The sequence below is a fragment of the Schistocerca nitens genome, chromosome 3, assembly GCF_023898315.1.
Source record: "Schistocerca nitens isolate TAMUIC-IGC-003100 chromosome 3, iqSchNite1.1, whole genome shotgun sequence".
NCBI classification, from domain to species: Eukaryota; Metazoa; Arthropoda; class Insecta; order Orthoptera; family Acrididae; genus Schistocerca; species Schistocerca nitens.
In genome coordinates, this window is record NC_064616.1 from 782,423,453 (window position 1) to 782,435,573 (window position 12,121).

At 42.4% G+C, this 12,121-nt stretch overlaps 1 protein-coding gene across 1 annotated transcript in view; it reads right to left on the reverse strand.

Annotated features, from left to right (window-relative positions):
- The window catches only part of LOC126249761 (NACHT and WD repeat domain-containing protein 2), a 253,964-nt gene that overhangs the window by 1,609 nt on the left and 240,234 nt on the right, over positions 1–12,121 (reverse strand). The window contains exons 28-29 of the mRNA XM_049951451.1: positions 9,499–9,688; positions 1,820–1,988 (exon numbers count right to left, since the gene is read on the reverse strand). Coding sequence (XP_049807408.1) covers positions 1,836–1,988; positions 9,499–9,688 — 343 coding nt within the window. The 3' untranslated portion in view covers positions 1,820–1,835. The remainder of the gene's footprint in view (positions 1–1,819; positions 1,989–9,498; positions 9,689–12,121) is intronic.

Sequence of the window (12,121 nt, forward strand, 5' to 3'; positions counted from 1 at the left end):
GCTGTATGCATTCATTCCGCAACGATTAGTACTTATACCAAAGGGAAAACTGTCTAAATCTTGAGGTTTTCAACGGAAAATCGGATATTTCGTGACGTTCCGCTCTGCATTGGACATTTAGCATTCCTTCTCCAATAATTAGATAGTATACCATACAGTAATTAACAAGGTCAGTCCGAGGATATTACGTGCGTATGGATCACATGCGATACAAGAAACGAGTCAACATATGGCAAAGATAAGCAACGAAAGCGCCGCTAAGTTCTAGATAGGTAACCCGGCACGGTTTATCTGTTCGGCGGGTTGCGGCTGGATTTACTGGCAGGCGTCGTGTTGGCTTCCCTGAGGGGAAGGCGAATCCTCTTTATCTAACTTAAATTTATCGTTACCTTTAATAAAGTTATACGCTGATTGTATTTGTCACTCTTTGTTCTCCCCAATTCAAGGTTATGATGCTCTGTACACCGCCGTAGTCTACTGAATGACTGCTGGCCTACTGGCAATACAACATTGCCACAACAGTGTTATTAGGTTGAAGCAGTCGGGTGTGCTGGAGGGAACGTTTGTGTATTACTAAGCTGGTGTTTTTCTTCCTATAAGCTACCACATTACAATCAAGTTTCATAAATAAGCACGCAGATCTCCAAGAATCGAACGAGGTAGCGCTGTAATTAATGTACTGAAGTCCCAATCGGGAAGAACGAGGATCAAGTTATGTCTAGCCATCCAGATTGAGGTTACCCGTGGTTTCCTTACATCTATGAAGATGAATGTTGTGATTATTCTTTTATAAAGAAAGGTCTACTTTTTTCCTTATATTGTCCTCTCCAAACTCGTGCTCTGTCTCTTACACACTGTCCTTGACGAAATGTTAAATCTTAATTCTCCTTTTCTATGTCGCAAGTCTTAAAACAGTTGCACTCAACTGGTTCCTCATAACTGAGTTTAAGTCATACCTGAAGATCCCATGCACAACGCGATGTCAGTTTGGGTAGGGCAAAAATTGCAATATTCAGAAGATATATTGCTAGAGGAGAAGGACAGTATGTAAGTTCGAGCACGAAACTTCATAGTTGGGTCGGACTTAGCAGCACGTATCCCTGTCCTTATTCTCAGATTTCACTTCTATTTCATATTTCACTCTCGATTAAACGATTGTTGTCTCTGATATCGTCTTTCGCTAATTATTTTATGGTGGATGAGTAGTTATTGGTTTCTCTAGGAGTTTGACGCTGCAACTGCCTGTAGGACATTATTTATGGAGGACGACCTCATATTTGACACGAATGAAGTGAGAAACTGGCTAAGCTCTTGTTCATAGGGCCTTCGTTGCATTTATTTGGCGTGAGTTAATGAAACCACGGAAAGCTTAAATCAAAGTGTTGGAAGCAGGAAACGAATTCATTTTATCCCAACAATAGAGTCACCATTGCACAACCTTCCGATGCAAGCACTAAACTGACGCTCTTTTCAGCATTCACATCTCAAAAGAACAAAATCCACAAGGAACATAAATTTTTGTCAAAAAATTGGGACTGATTTGTAAAGTCCATGGTGGTGCACTAGAAAACCCAATGTCTAGATAATAATATGCAATCTAGGTAACCGATCAGTTGAAGAACAGCTGTATCAGTCTCGAAATAATGAGACACAACCCGACTAGAACACTGTACAGCGCCATGTTTTCAGATTCCAATGACGACAGCATGAGATTATGTAAAACACAATTCATCTTGTCGGTTGTAATCTGAGGGTTGAACGTTTTCGGATAACGACGTAATTATTACTACATGATCGACTCCCGGGCGCATCCCTCTACCTTGTGAGACAGCAACCTATTGCTCAGCTTCTTCCTCCTCTTCGTCGTCCACGTCGTCAGGGTGGGCCGGGATGCCTGCGCTGGCCATGAACTGCGTCGTCAGCTTCGCAATCGACATGGCAGCCTTGAATCTCGTCGTCGCTCTTAGTTTCTCTGCTTTCTTCTTCCACTGGAATAGAAAACCATTAAAGTCAAGAACTGTTTTCGTTAATTGTGCAGTTCGCATTTTTTCAGTTACTAAACCTGACTTCATCGTTCGTATATTACTTTATACGAGAATTCCTCGCGTTATGCATTTTCCGCTACCCACTCTGAAGAGTAATATACAGAAACATAGGGACAACAATGATACGAGGGTGAGTCAAATGAAAACCTTAAATATTTTTTTAAATGTTATTTATTGTGCAGAAGTGGTACAAAGTTGTATCACTTTTCAACATACTCTCCCCCACGCTCAATGCAAGTTCTCCAGCGCTTACAAAGTGCATAAATTCCTTTAGAAAAAAATTCTTTTGGTAGTCCGCGCAACCACTCATGCACCGCGTGACGTACCTCTTCATCAGAACGGAACTTCTTCCCTCCCATTGCGTCTTTGTGTGGTCCAAACATATGGAAATAACTTGGGGCAAGGTCTGGTGAGTATGGTGGAGGAGGAAGACACTCAAAATGCAGGTCTGTGATTGTCACAACTGTTGTACAGGCAATGTGGGGCCTTGCATTGTCATGTTGCAAAAGGGCACCTGCTGACAGCAATCCAAGTCGCTTTGATTTGATTGCAGGCCGCAGGTGATTTTTTAGATCTGTGTATGATGCACTGGTGACAGTGGTCGCTCTAGGCATGTAATGCTCCAAAATGACGCCTTTTTCGTCCCAAAAGAGAGTCAGCATAACCTTCCCTGCTGATGGTTCTGTTCGAAACTTTTTTGTTTTGGTGATGAGGAATGGCGCCATTCCTTGCTCGCTCTCTTCTTTTCCGGTTGGTGGAAGTGAACCCAGGTTTCGTCCCCAGTAACGACTCTTGCAAGGAAGCCATCATCTTCTCTAATTTCAGGAGTCAGCTGCCGTGGCATCCATCTTGCAGACACTTTGTGAAACTGGAGTACATCATGCACAATGTGGTGTGCTGACCCATGACTAACCTGTGAACATGCTGCAGTGTCACTCGGCGGTTTTCATTCACTATGGCTTCAACTGCTGCAATGTTCTGTGGAGTCACAACTCGTTGTGCCTGGACGAGGAGCATCTTCCACTGAAGTCACACCATTTGCGAACTTCCTGCTCCATTGGTAGACTTGCTGCTGTGACAAACATGCATCACCGTACTGAACATTCATTAGTCGATGAATTTCAATAGGCTTCACACCTTCACTACGCAAAAACCGAATAACAGAACGCTGTTCTTCCCTGGTGCAAGTCGCAAGTGGGGCAGCCATCTTTATACTGATACTTTGACGGTGTGCATCTGCACTATGCTGCCACCTACAGGCCATTCTGCACGCTGTTTGTAGCACGCTTACCAACTTACAGGATAACGGCGCGAAATTTCGATTTGTTATTACAAATTTAAGGTTTTCATTTGACTCACCCTCGTATAAGGTGTTCCAGATGAGGTGTTTTTCTCCGTAATTTATAAAATAACAAGTGAAAGGAATATTTATTTAAGAGAGTAAACGTAGAAAAACCTTACTCTTCTTGCGGAGTTATGAACATATAAGTAGATTTACTTGTAATAATAGATGACATATTGTCATCAGAGATGTTGAAACTGTATCGATTTTAAAATGTTTTTTGTAACAGTCTCAGTCAAAATTTGTCGCAGATTATAACTAGTTTCGATCACTTAATGATGGTCTTCAGATCTAAAAGAAAAAATAAAACATTAATAAGTACCTAAAAGGGAGTGCTGAAGAGTAATTCCTACGAATTTTTTATGTGAAAACCCTTGAAGCTTTTTAAATGAAACAATCGTATTAACGTTCTACGTCCTCATTCTTCATCTCTACATATTTATTTCTCAACATAGTCACCCTGGCGACGAACACATTTCTCCCAATGAGCGACCAGTTTGTTGATACTGTAGAATGTTTGGCTTTGTTGACGAAGCAATGGCCTTGCATCTACTTGCGTCGCTTCATCACTATCAAACTGAAGTCCTCGAAGATGTTCTTTCAGTTTTGATTGCAGAAGTAAATCGGATCGGGCCAAGTCGGGACTGTATGGTGGATGATCGATGACAGTGAAACCAAGACGTCGGATTGTTGCAGATGTCACAGCTCTCGTGTTTCGTCTGGAATTGCCATGGTGAACGAGAGGGTGCTCCATGCATAGACGAACTCTTCGAATATGAAACTCGATTACAGCAAGCTGTTTCTCACGCACTGTCAGTTGCGTTACACACCGCCATATTACTCGCTACAATTCGTAGGTTACACAGCTCTCTAGTGACAGAGGGCTGTAAATATGTAGACATGAAGGATAAAGATGCAAGATGTTAATAACGTTTGGTTTGTTTAAAAAGCTTTAAGAATTTCCACGTAAAGATTCGGAGGCATTAATTTTCAGCACGCCTTCGTATTTAAGTACATAATATAGGATGAAAATAATTAACTATAACAGAATTGTGACGACATTCAGCGGTGGAGCATTTTATTAATCCCTCTCTGAGTCGCACAGATCCATGTCATGGATGATGGTTGGGGGTGGGGGGGGGGGGGGAGGGGGAGCTTGGCAGGATATCAGTTACTACCTGCATTCCGCATGGAACACGCCTATCTCACCACTGACTACTAGTGTTCGACACATACGGTTACTGTCAACAAGTATGGGCCTGAAGATGATGATGTAACAACATCGAAACTAGTTGCCAATAAAACCAACACCTTAATACAGCCCCCCCACCCCATGAACCATGGACCTTGCCGTTGGTGGGGAGGCTTGCGTGCCTCGGCGATACAGATAGCCGTACCGTAGGTGCAACCACAACGGAGGGGTATCTGTTGAGAGGCCAGACAAACGTGTGGTTCCTGAAGAGGGGCAGCAGCCTTTTCAGTAGTTGCAAGGGCAACAGTCTGGATGATTGACTGATGTGGCCTTGTAACAATAACCAAAACGGCCTTGCTGTGCTGGTACTGCGAACGGCTGAAAGCAAGGGGAAACTACAGCCGTAATTTTTCCCGAGGGCATGCAGCTTTACTGTATGATTAAATGATGATGGCGTCCTCTTAGGTAAAATATTCCGGAGGTAAAATAGTCCCCCATTCGGATCTCCGGGCGGGGACTACTCAAGAGGATGTCGTTATCAGGAGAAAGAAAACTGGCGTTCTACGGATCGGAGCGTGGAATGTCAGATCCCTTAATCGGGGAGGTAGGTTAGAAAATTTAAAAAGGGAAATGGATAGATTGAAGTTAGATACAGTGGGAATTAGTGAAGTTCGGTGGCAGGGGGAACAAGACTTCTGGTCAGGTGACTACAGGGTTATAAACACAAAACCAAATAGGGGTAATGCAGGATTAGGTTTAATAATGAATAGGAAAATAGGAATGCGGGTAAGCTACTACAAACAGCATAGTGAACGCATTATTGTGGCCAAGATAGATACGAAGCCCACACCTACTACAGTATTACAAATTTATATGCCAACTAGCTCTGCAGATGACGAAGAAATTGAAGAAATGTATGATGAAATAAAAGAAATTATTCAGATTGTGAAGGGAGACGAAAATTTAATAGTCATGGGTGACTGGAATTCGAGTGTAGGAAAGGGGAGAGAAGGAAACATAGTAGGTGAATATGGATTGGGGCTAAGAAATGAAAGAGGAAGCCGCCTGGTAGAATTTTGCACAGAGCACAACATAATCATAGCTAACACTTGGTTTAAGAATCATGAAAGAAGGTTGTATACATGGAAGAACCCTGGAGATACTAAAAGGTATCACATAGATTATATAATGGTAAGACAGAGATTTAAGAACCAGGTTTTAAACTGTAAGACATTTCCAGGGGCAGATGTGGACTCTGACCACAATCTATTGGTTATGAACTGTAGATTAAAACTGAAGAAACTGCAAAAAGGTGGGAATTTAAGGAGATGGGACCTGGATAAACTGAAAGAACCAGAGGTTGTACAGAGTTTCAGGGAGAGCATAAGGGAACAATTGACAGGAATGGGGGAAAGAACTACAGTAGAAGAAGAATGGGTAGCTTTGAGGGATGAAGTAGCGAAGGCAGCAGACGATCAAGTAGGTAGAAAGACGAGGGTTAGTAGAAATCCTTGGGTAACAGAAGAAATATTGAATTTAATTGATGAAAGGAGAAAATATAAAAATGCAGTAAATGAAGCAGGCAAAAAGGAATACAAACGTCTCAAAAATGAGATCGACAGGAAGTGCAAAATGGCTAAGCAGGGATGGCTAGAGGACAAATGTAAGGATGTAGAGGCCTATCTCACTAGGGGCAAGATAGATACTGCCTACAGGAAAATTAAAGAGACCTTTGGAGATAAGAGAACCACTTGTATGAATATCAAGAGCTCAGATGGAAACCCAGTTCTAAGCAAAGAAGGGAAAGCAGAAAGGTGGAACGAGTATATAGAGGGTCGATACAAGGGCGATGTACTTGAGGACAATTTTATGGAAATGGAAGAGGATGTAGATGAAGATGAAATGGGAGATATGATACTGCGTGAAGAGTTTGACAGAGCACTGAAAGACCTGAGTCGAAACAAGGACCCCGGAGTAGACAACATTCCATTGGAACTACTGACGGCCTTGGGAGAGCCAGTCCTGACGAAACTCTACCATCTGGTGAGCAAGATGTATGAAATAGGCTAAATACCCTCAGACTTCAAGAAGAATATAATAATTCCAATCCCAAAGAAAGCAGGTGTTGACAGATGTGAAAATTACCGAACTATCAGTTTAATAAGTCACAGCTGCAAAATACTAACACGAATTCTTTACAGACGAATGGAAAAACTAGTAGAAGCCAACCTCGGGGAAGATCAGTTTGAATTCCGTAGAAATGTTGGAACACGTGAGGCAATACTAACCTTACGACTTATCTTAGAAGAAAGATTAAGGAAAGGCAAACCTACGTTTCTAGCATTTGTAGACTTAGAGAAAGCTTTTGACAATGTTGACTGGAATACTCTCTTTCAAATTCTAAAGGTGGCAGGGGTAAAATACAGGGAGCGAAAGGCTATTTACAATTTGTACAGAAACCAGATGGCAGTTATAAGAGTCGAGGGGCATGAAAGGGAAGCAGTGGTTGGGAAAGGAGTGAGACAGGGTTGTAGCCTCTCCCCGATGTTGTTCAATCTGTATATTGAGCAAGCAGTAAAGGAAACAAAAGAAAAATTCGGAGTAGGTATTAAAATTCATGGAGAAGAAATAAAAACTTTGAGGCTCGCCGATGACATTGTAATTCTGTCAGAGACAGCAAAGGACTTGGAAGAGCAGTTGAATGGAATGGACAGTGTCTTGAAAGGAGGATATAAGATGAACATCAACAAAAGCAAAACGAGGATAATGGAATGTAGTCGAATTAAGTCGGGTGATGCTGAGGGAATTAGATTAGGAAATGAGACACTTAAAGTAGTAAAGGAGTTTTGCTATTTGGGGAGCAAAATAACTGATGATGGTCGAAGTAGAGAGGATATAAAATGTAGACTGGCAATGGCAAGGAAAGCGTTTCTGAAGAAGAGAAATTTGTTAACATCGTGTATAGATTTAAGTGTCAGGAAGTCATTTCTGAAAGTATTTGTATGGAGTGTAGCCATGTATGGAAGTGAAACATGGACGACAAATAGTTTGGACAAGAAGAGAGTAGAAGCTTTCGAAATGTGGTGCTACAGAAGAATGCTGAAGGTTAGATGGGTAGATCACATAACTAATGAGGAAGTATTGAATAGGATTGGGGAGAAGAGAAGTTTGTGGCACAACTTGACCAGAAGAAGGGATCGGTTGGTAGGACATGTTCTGAGGCATCAAGGGATCACCAATTTAGTATTGGAGGGCAGCGTGGAGGGTAAAAATCGTAGAGGGAGACCAAGAGATGAATACACTAAGCAGATTCAGAAGGATGTAGGTTGCAGTAGGTACTGGGAGATGAAAAAGCTTGCACAGGATAGAGTAGCATGGAGAGCTGCATCAAACCAGTCTCAGGACTGAAGACCACAACAACAACAACAATACAGCTGGAGGAGTTACGTCATTTTTAACATATATTATACCAGCTGACGTCCCAAGTTGTCCGTTTTAATTATGGACATACGAAGATATTATTTTGTAAGTTGCAGAGGAAAACATTTAATCTGAGACACCTTTCATACAAATATGGGGTGTACCAAAAATGTTGTGACAAACTTCGGGGGGGTTGTAGATGGTGTCTTGAGGAAAAAATCGAGGAAATGTCATTCATCAAGGTTACAGAGTGTTGACATTATAGGCGCCAGCGCTTGCCTCTAGGCTACCCCTTGGGCAGCAAACGTGACTCGGTACGATGACGGAACGTCTCGCAATGTTGCTTGTTATTCAGTGATCGCGACTAATTGCCACGATCGCCAGGATGGAGCTAGCTGCTGTTTAGGCAAGCCTTGTCTCCTGTAAATGCGATGCTCTGTTGCCTTAGTGTAAGATTGTTTCGAACATGGGTTTCCATCTGCCGTTATTTTTCTCCTGCATACCAAAAAACATTGGAGATTTTAGATGGTTCCAGGAATAAAAAAGGCAGTGAATGGAAACCTGTGTCCAGAACTGTCATTCACCGAGGCAACAAAGCATTGCATTCACAGGTGACAAGATCTTTCTACGCAGCAGTTAGTTCCATCTTGTCCACTGGTGATCGTGGCAATTATTGGCGATCACTAGATAACGAACAACATTGCGAGGGGTTCCACCTACGGTCCGTCAGCGTACAAAGTCACGTTTGCTGCTGACAGGGCTGCCTAGTGGCAGGCGCTGGCTTCTATAACTTCTGTACTCTGTAGCGTCGTTGTATGATGTTCCTGGATACGGGTTTCTATCCTCGATTTTTTTTCCACAAAACGCCCTCCACAACCCCTCAAAACTTGTTGCAACGTTTCTGGGACATCATGTATATACAGGGTGGTCAGAAACAGCCCGAAAAACTTGTAAGGGTGCTGTAGGGTAGGTTTTACTGCGAAGTAACTGTTAAGAAAAAAAATTCAATACGTTGTACCGTTTCCGAATTAATTAATATTGAAGTTAGCCAATCAGGTCGTTGTGCGAGTAAATTCAAGCAGTCAGCCACGTACAATTAGTGTCAGTTGTTCTCTTAGTGTACATGATAACTACTCAGCCTTTCGCTCGGATTCGATCCGTACTACCGTCCCATGTCCAGTTCATGTATCGCTCTCTTGTTCGGTTTTAGGAAACAAATCGAAGAACACGTTTGGCGACATCGTCTCTGGCTGGGTGCTTGAATTTGCGCACACAACGTCCTGAATGACTAACTTCAATGCGCATTAACTCAGAAACGGTACAACGTATCGCATTTTTTCATAACAATTATTTCTCAGTACAACCTACCCTACAGCACCATTATAAGCTCTTCAGACTGTTTCTGACCACCCTATCCGTATATAAAATCATGTTATTCGAAGCAGCAGGACTGGACGAAAAGTACAGGAAAGAATAATTTGACAATATAAAGGTAGAACCTCCTCGTCGCGGGAAGGCAGAGTGGTGAGGAAGCTGACAACGTCGGCCTTGTCGGGGTCCGCTAGCGCCAGCGCGGAGACGCAGCCATCGACGGTGCCCAGCACGACGGCGCGTCCGTCTTCGGTGCTCTCGATCGCTGTCAGCTCCGCCTGCACGCGGTAGTTAGCGATCATCTCCGCGTCTTGAGTCCTGCGTCACACCACACAAGCTTGTCACACCGAGCAGATGATCCTGTCTACATTGAAAAGCCTTATAGTAGAGATATCAACAATAACGTGATGCTGCCAACCCGTCAGACATTCATGACATTATCTAACACATTGTCAGTAAGTTGTATAAACTGTATTTGCCAGCGCGTTATGAACCAATACGTTTTTCAAAGCGATTGCTTCATACTCAGATCCGACATAACACGTCAGTGCAAAAATTTTTGAGACTGCATTAATAAAAAGTAGAGAAACGGTGAGATAGTGACTTTAAAGCTTCAGGTGACGTACATAGTCTCTCACCATTTGAGTACAACGCACAGAATGTTAATACAACCATGCGAAACTGTCAGAAAAATCCTCCTTTGTGATGTTGTTCAACCCGCGCGTCACATTGGCTTGAATGTCCGTTATGTCGTAAAAGCGTTGACCGTTCTGCGAATTTCTGAACTTTATCGTTTTTTGGTAATTTCGTATTGATAATACTAAGTCTCGTCACCTGTGACGATCTTTCACATTAAAAAATTTTTCACATTTTTCATTTCAATCAAGTCTCGGCAAGCATCCACGAGTCGTTGTTATTATTCAGAAGTCAAGGTGTGAGGGACTAACACTGCAAATACTTTTCTCTTCCTCAAAACATTCTGGAGAATGTCTTGAACACTTGATTTAGAGATGCTGTTCCATTGCAATCTGTGGCACACTAGGGCTGCACGTGCTCCACTTAGGCCTAACACTGCCTGTTCACAACTGACTGGTCGAAAACACATCTTTTATTTACAGCCGTCACCGTAGTTACTGTGCTAAGGTCGCTTACACGCCAGTACTAAACACAGTCTATCGAATTTTTGGACGGACGGTGTGGGTACAGGTTTTAACATATCGATATTGCAGCCTCACGATCCACCTTCACAGCTTCAATTGAAGGCGGGCCTTGGGTGTGTTAGGATGGTTCAGTCGGTAAGCAGCTTTCAGCTGAAAGTATGGCTTAGAATGTGTCTCAGTGTGCACAGTAGCGCACACTCTGCTGTAGTGTGAAGTATTGTTTCTAAAAATGCATAAAATTATTCAACACAGATGCTGTGACAGTTCATGTTTGAATGTGAAGGCAGAGTACAAATGGAGCAAGAGAAACGCCCAATTAAAGCGGCAGAAATGAAATTCTTAAATGACAGCCTCGAACATACCCTACTAAACAGGAGGAGAAAAATGTTCAAATATGTGAATTCCTAAGGGGCCATACTGTGGAGGTCATCGGTCCTAGACTTACACACTACTTAGAATAACTTATGCTAAGAACAACACACACGCCCATGCCCGAAGGAGGACTCGAAATTCCGGTGGGTGGGGCCGCGCGATCTGTGACATGGCGCCTCCAACAACGCGGCAATGGGAAGAGAATTACTTCCTAGTAAAGTACATACATGTAATAGAAGACGGCAGGATCTGCAGAGGATTCTTGTACATAGATCGACGGGACATTAAATACTAATCTTCTTTCCTTCCTTGAACAACACAGAGATTGCTGAATTGTACACCAAAAGGAAAATGAGCATAAGAAGACCGAAAAAAAATTTAAACCCCCTTCCACCGAAAATGATAGATTCCTTTCCTTTCCGAGCAGGACTAGCTTTGTAGATTAGCCCCTTGTTACTGAGCTCCTTGACTTCATAGGTTATTGAACAAAGCCTCAGTTCCCAGTCGTGTAAATCATTCGTTATAATTCTCTAGATGACTCACGCTGTAATTTCCCTCCTTCACCTCTTACCATATCCTACAAATCTGCACGTAGACCTGCAACATCCGCTTTTAACTCATCCCACATCCTGATACCGTACCTGTTAATGTATGTATGCAAGATTAGGAATCCAACACCAACCATGTGTTTACTGGCTACAGATCAAAGATTACACCATTTTCATTCAGCCTGTAGGATTGGGCTAGAGATCACGATCTTTTTGGCCTCCTCACGGACAGTAGACAGTCAACTATAGCAGTCACATCTACGAAGGATCAACAAGTCTCGATTAATAAACACGATAAGACGCAAGACCGTACAGATGTGCCAAGACTGGTTTTATGTATATGAAAATGAGTATACGGCCGATTTTGGGACAATTGCAAAGCTTACTAGGAAGATAGCCCTTGAATTTACTTCTTACAAATAATTTACACGTCAAGTAAATCATTTGTACATTATTGGAAATGTATGATCTACAAAAGAATTTCCTAGTAAGTTTTGGCAGCTAAAAACATTCCTTGTTCGTTACTCTCCACATGTGTTAATCGGTAAAAAAAATCTTTGCCCTTTCACGCTATCTTCACTAGTCATCCCCAGGTAAGTTGCATGTAACATTCCCATGACTATGTGACCAAAGAATCTGAATCGTACAGCAGCTGTAAATCCAATAAACTT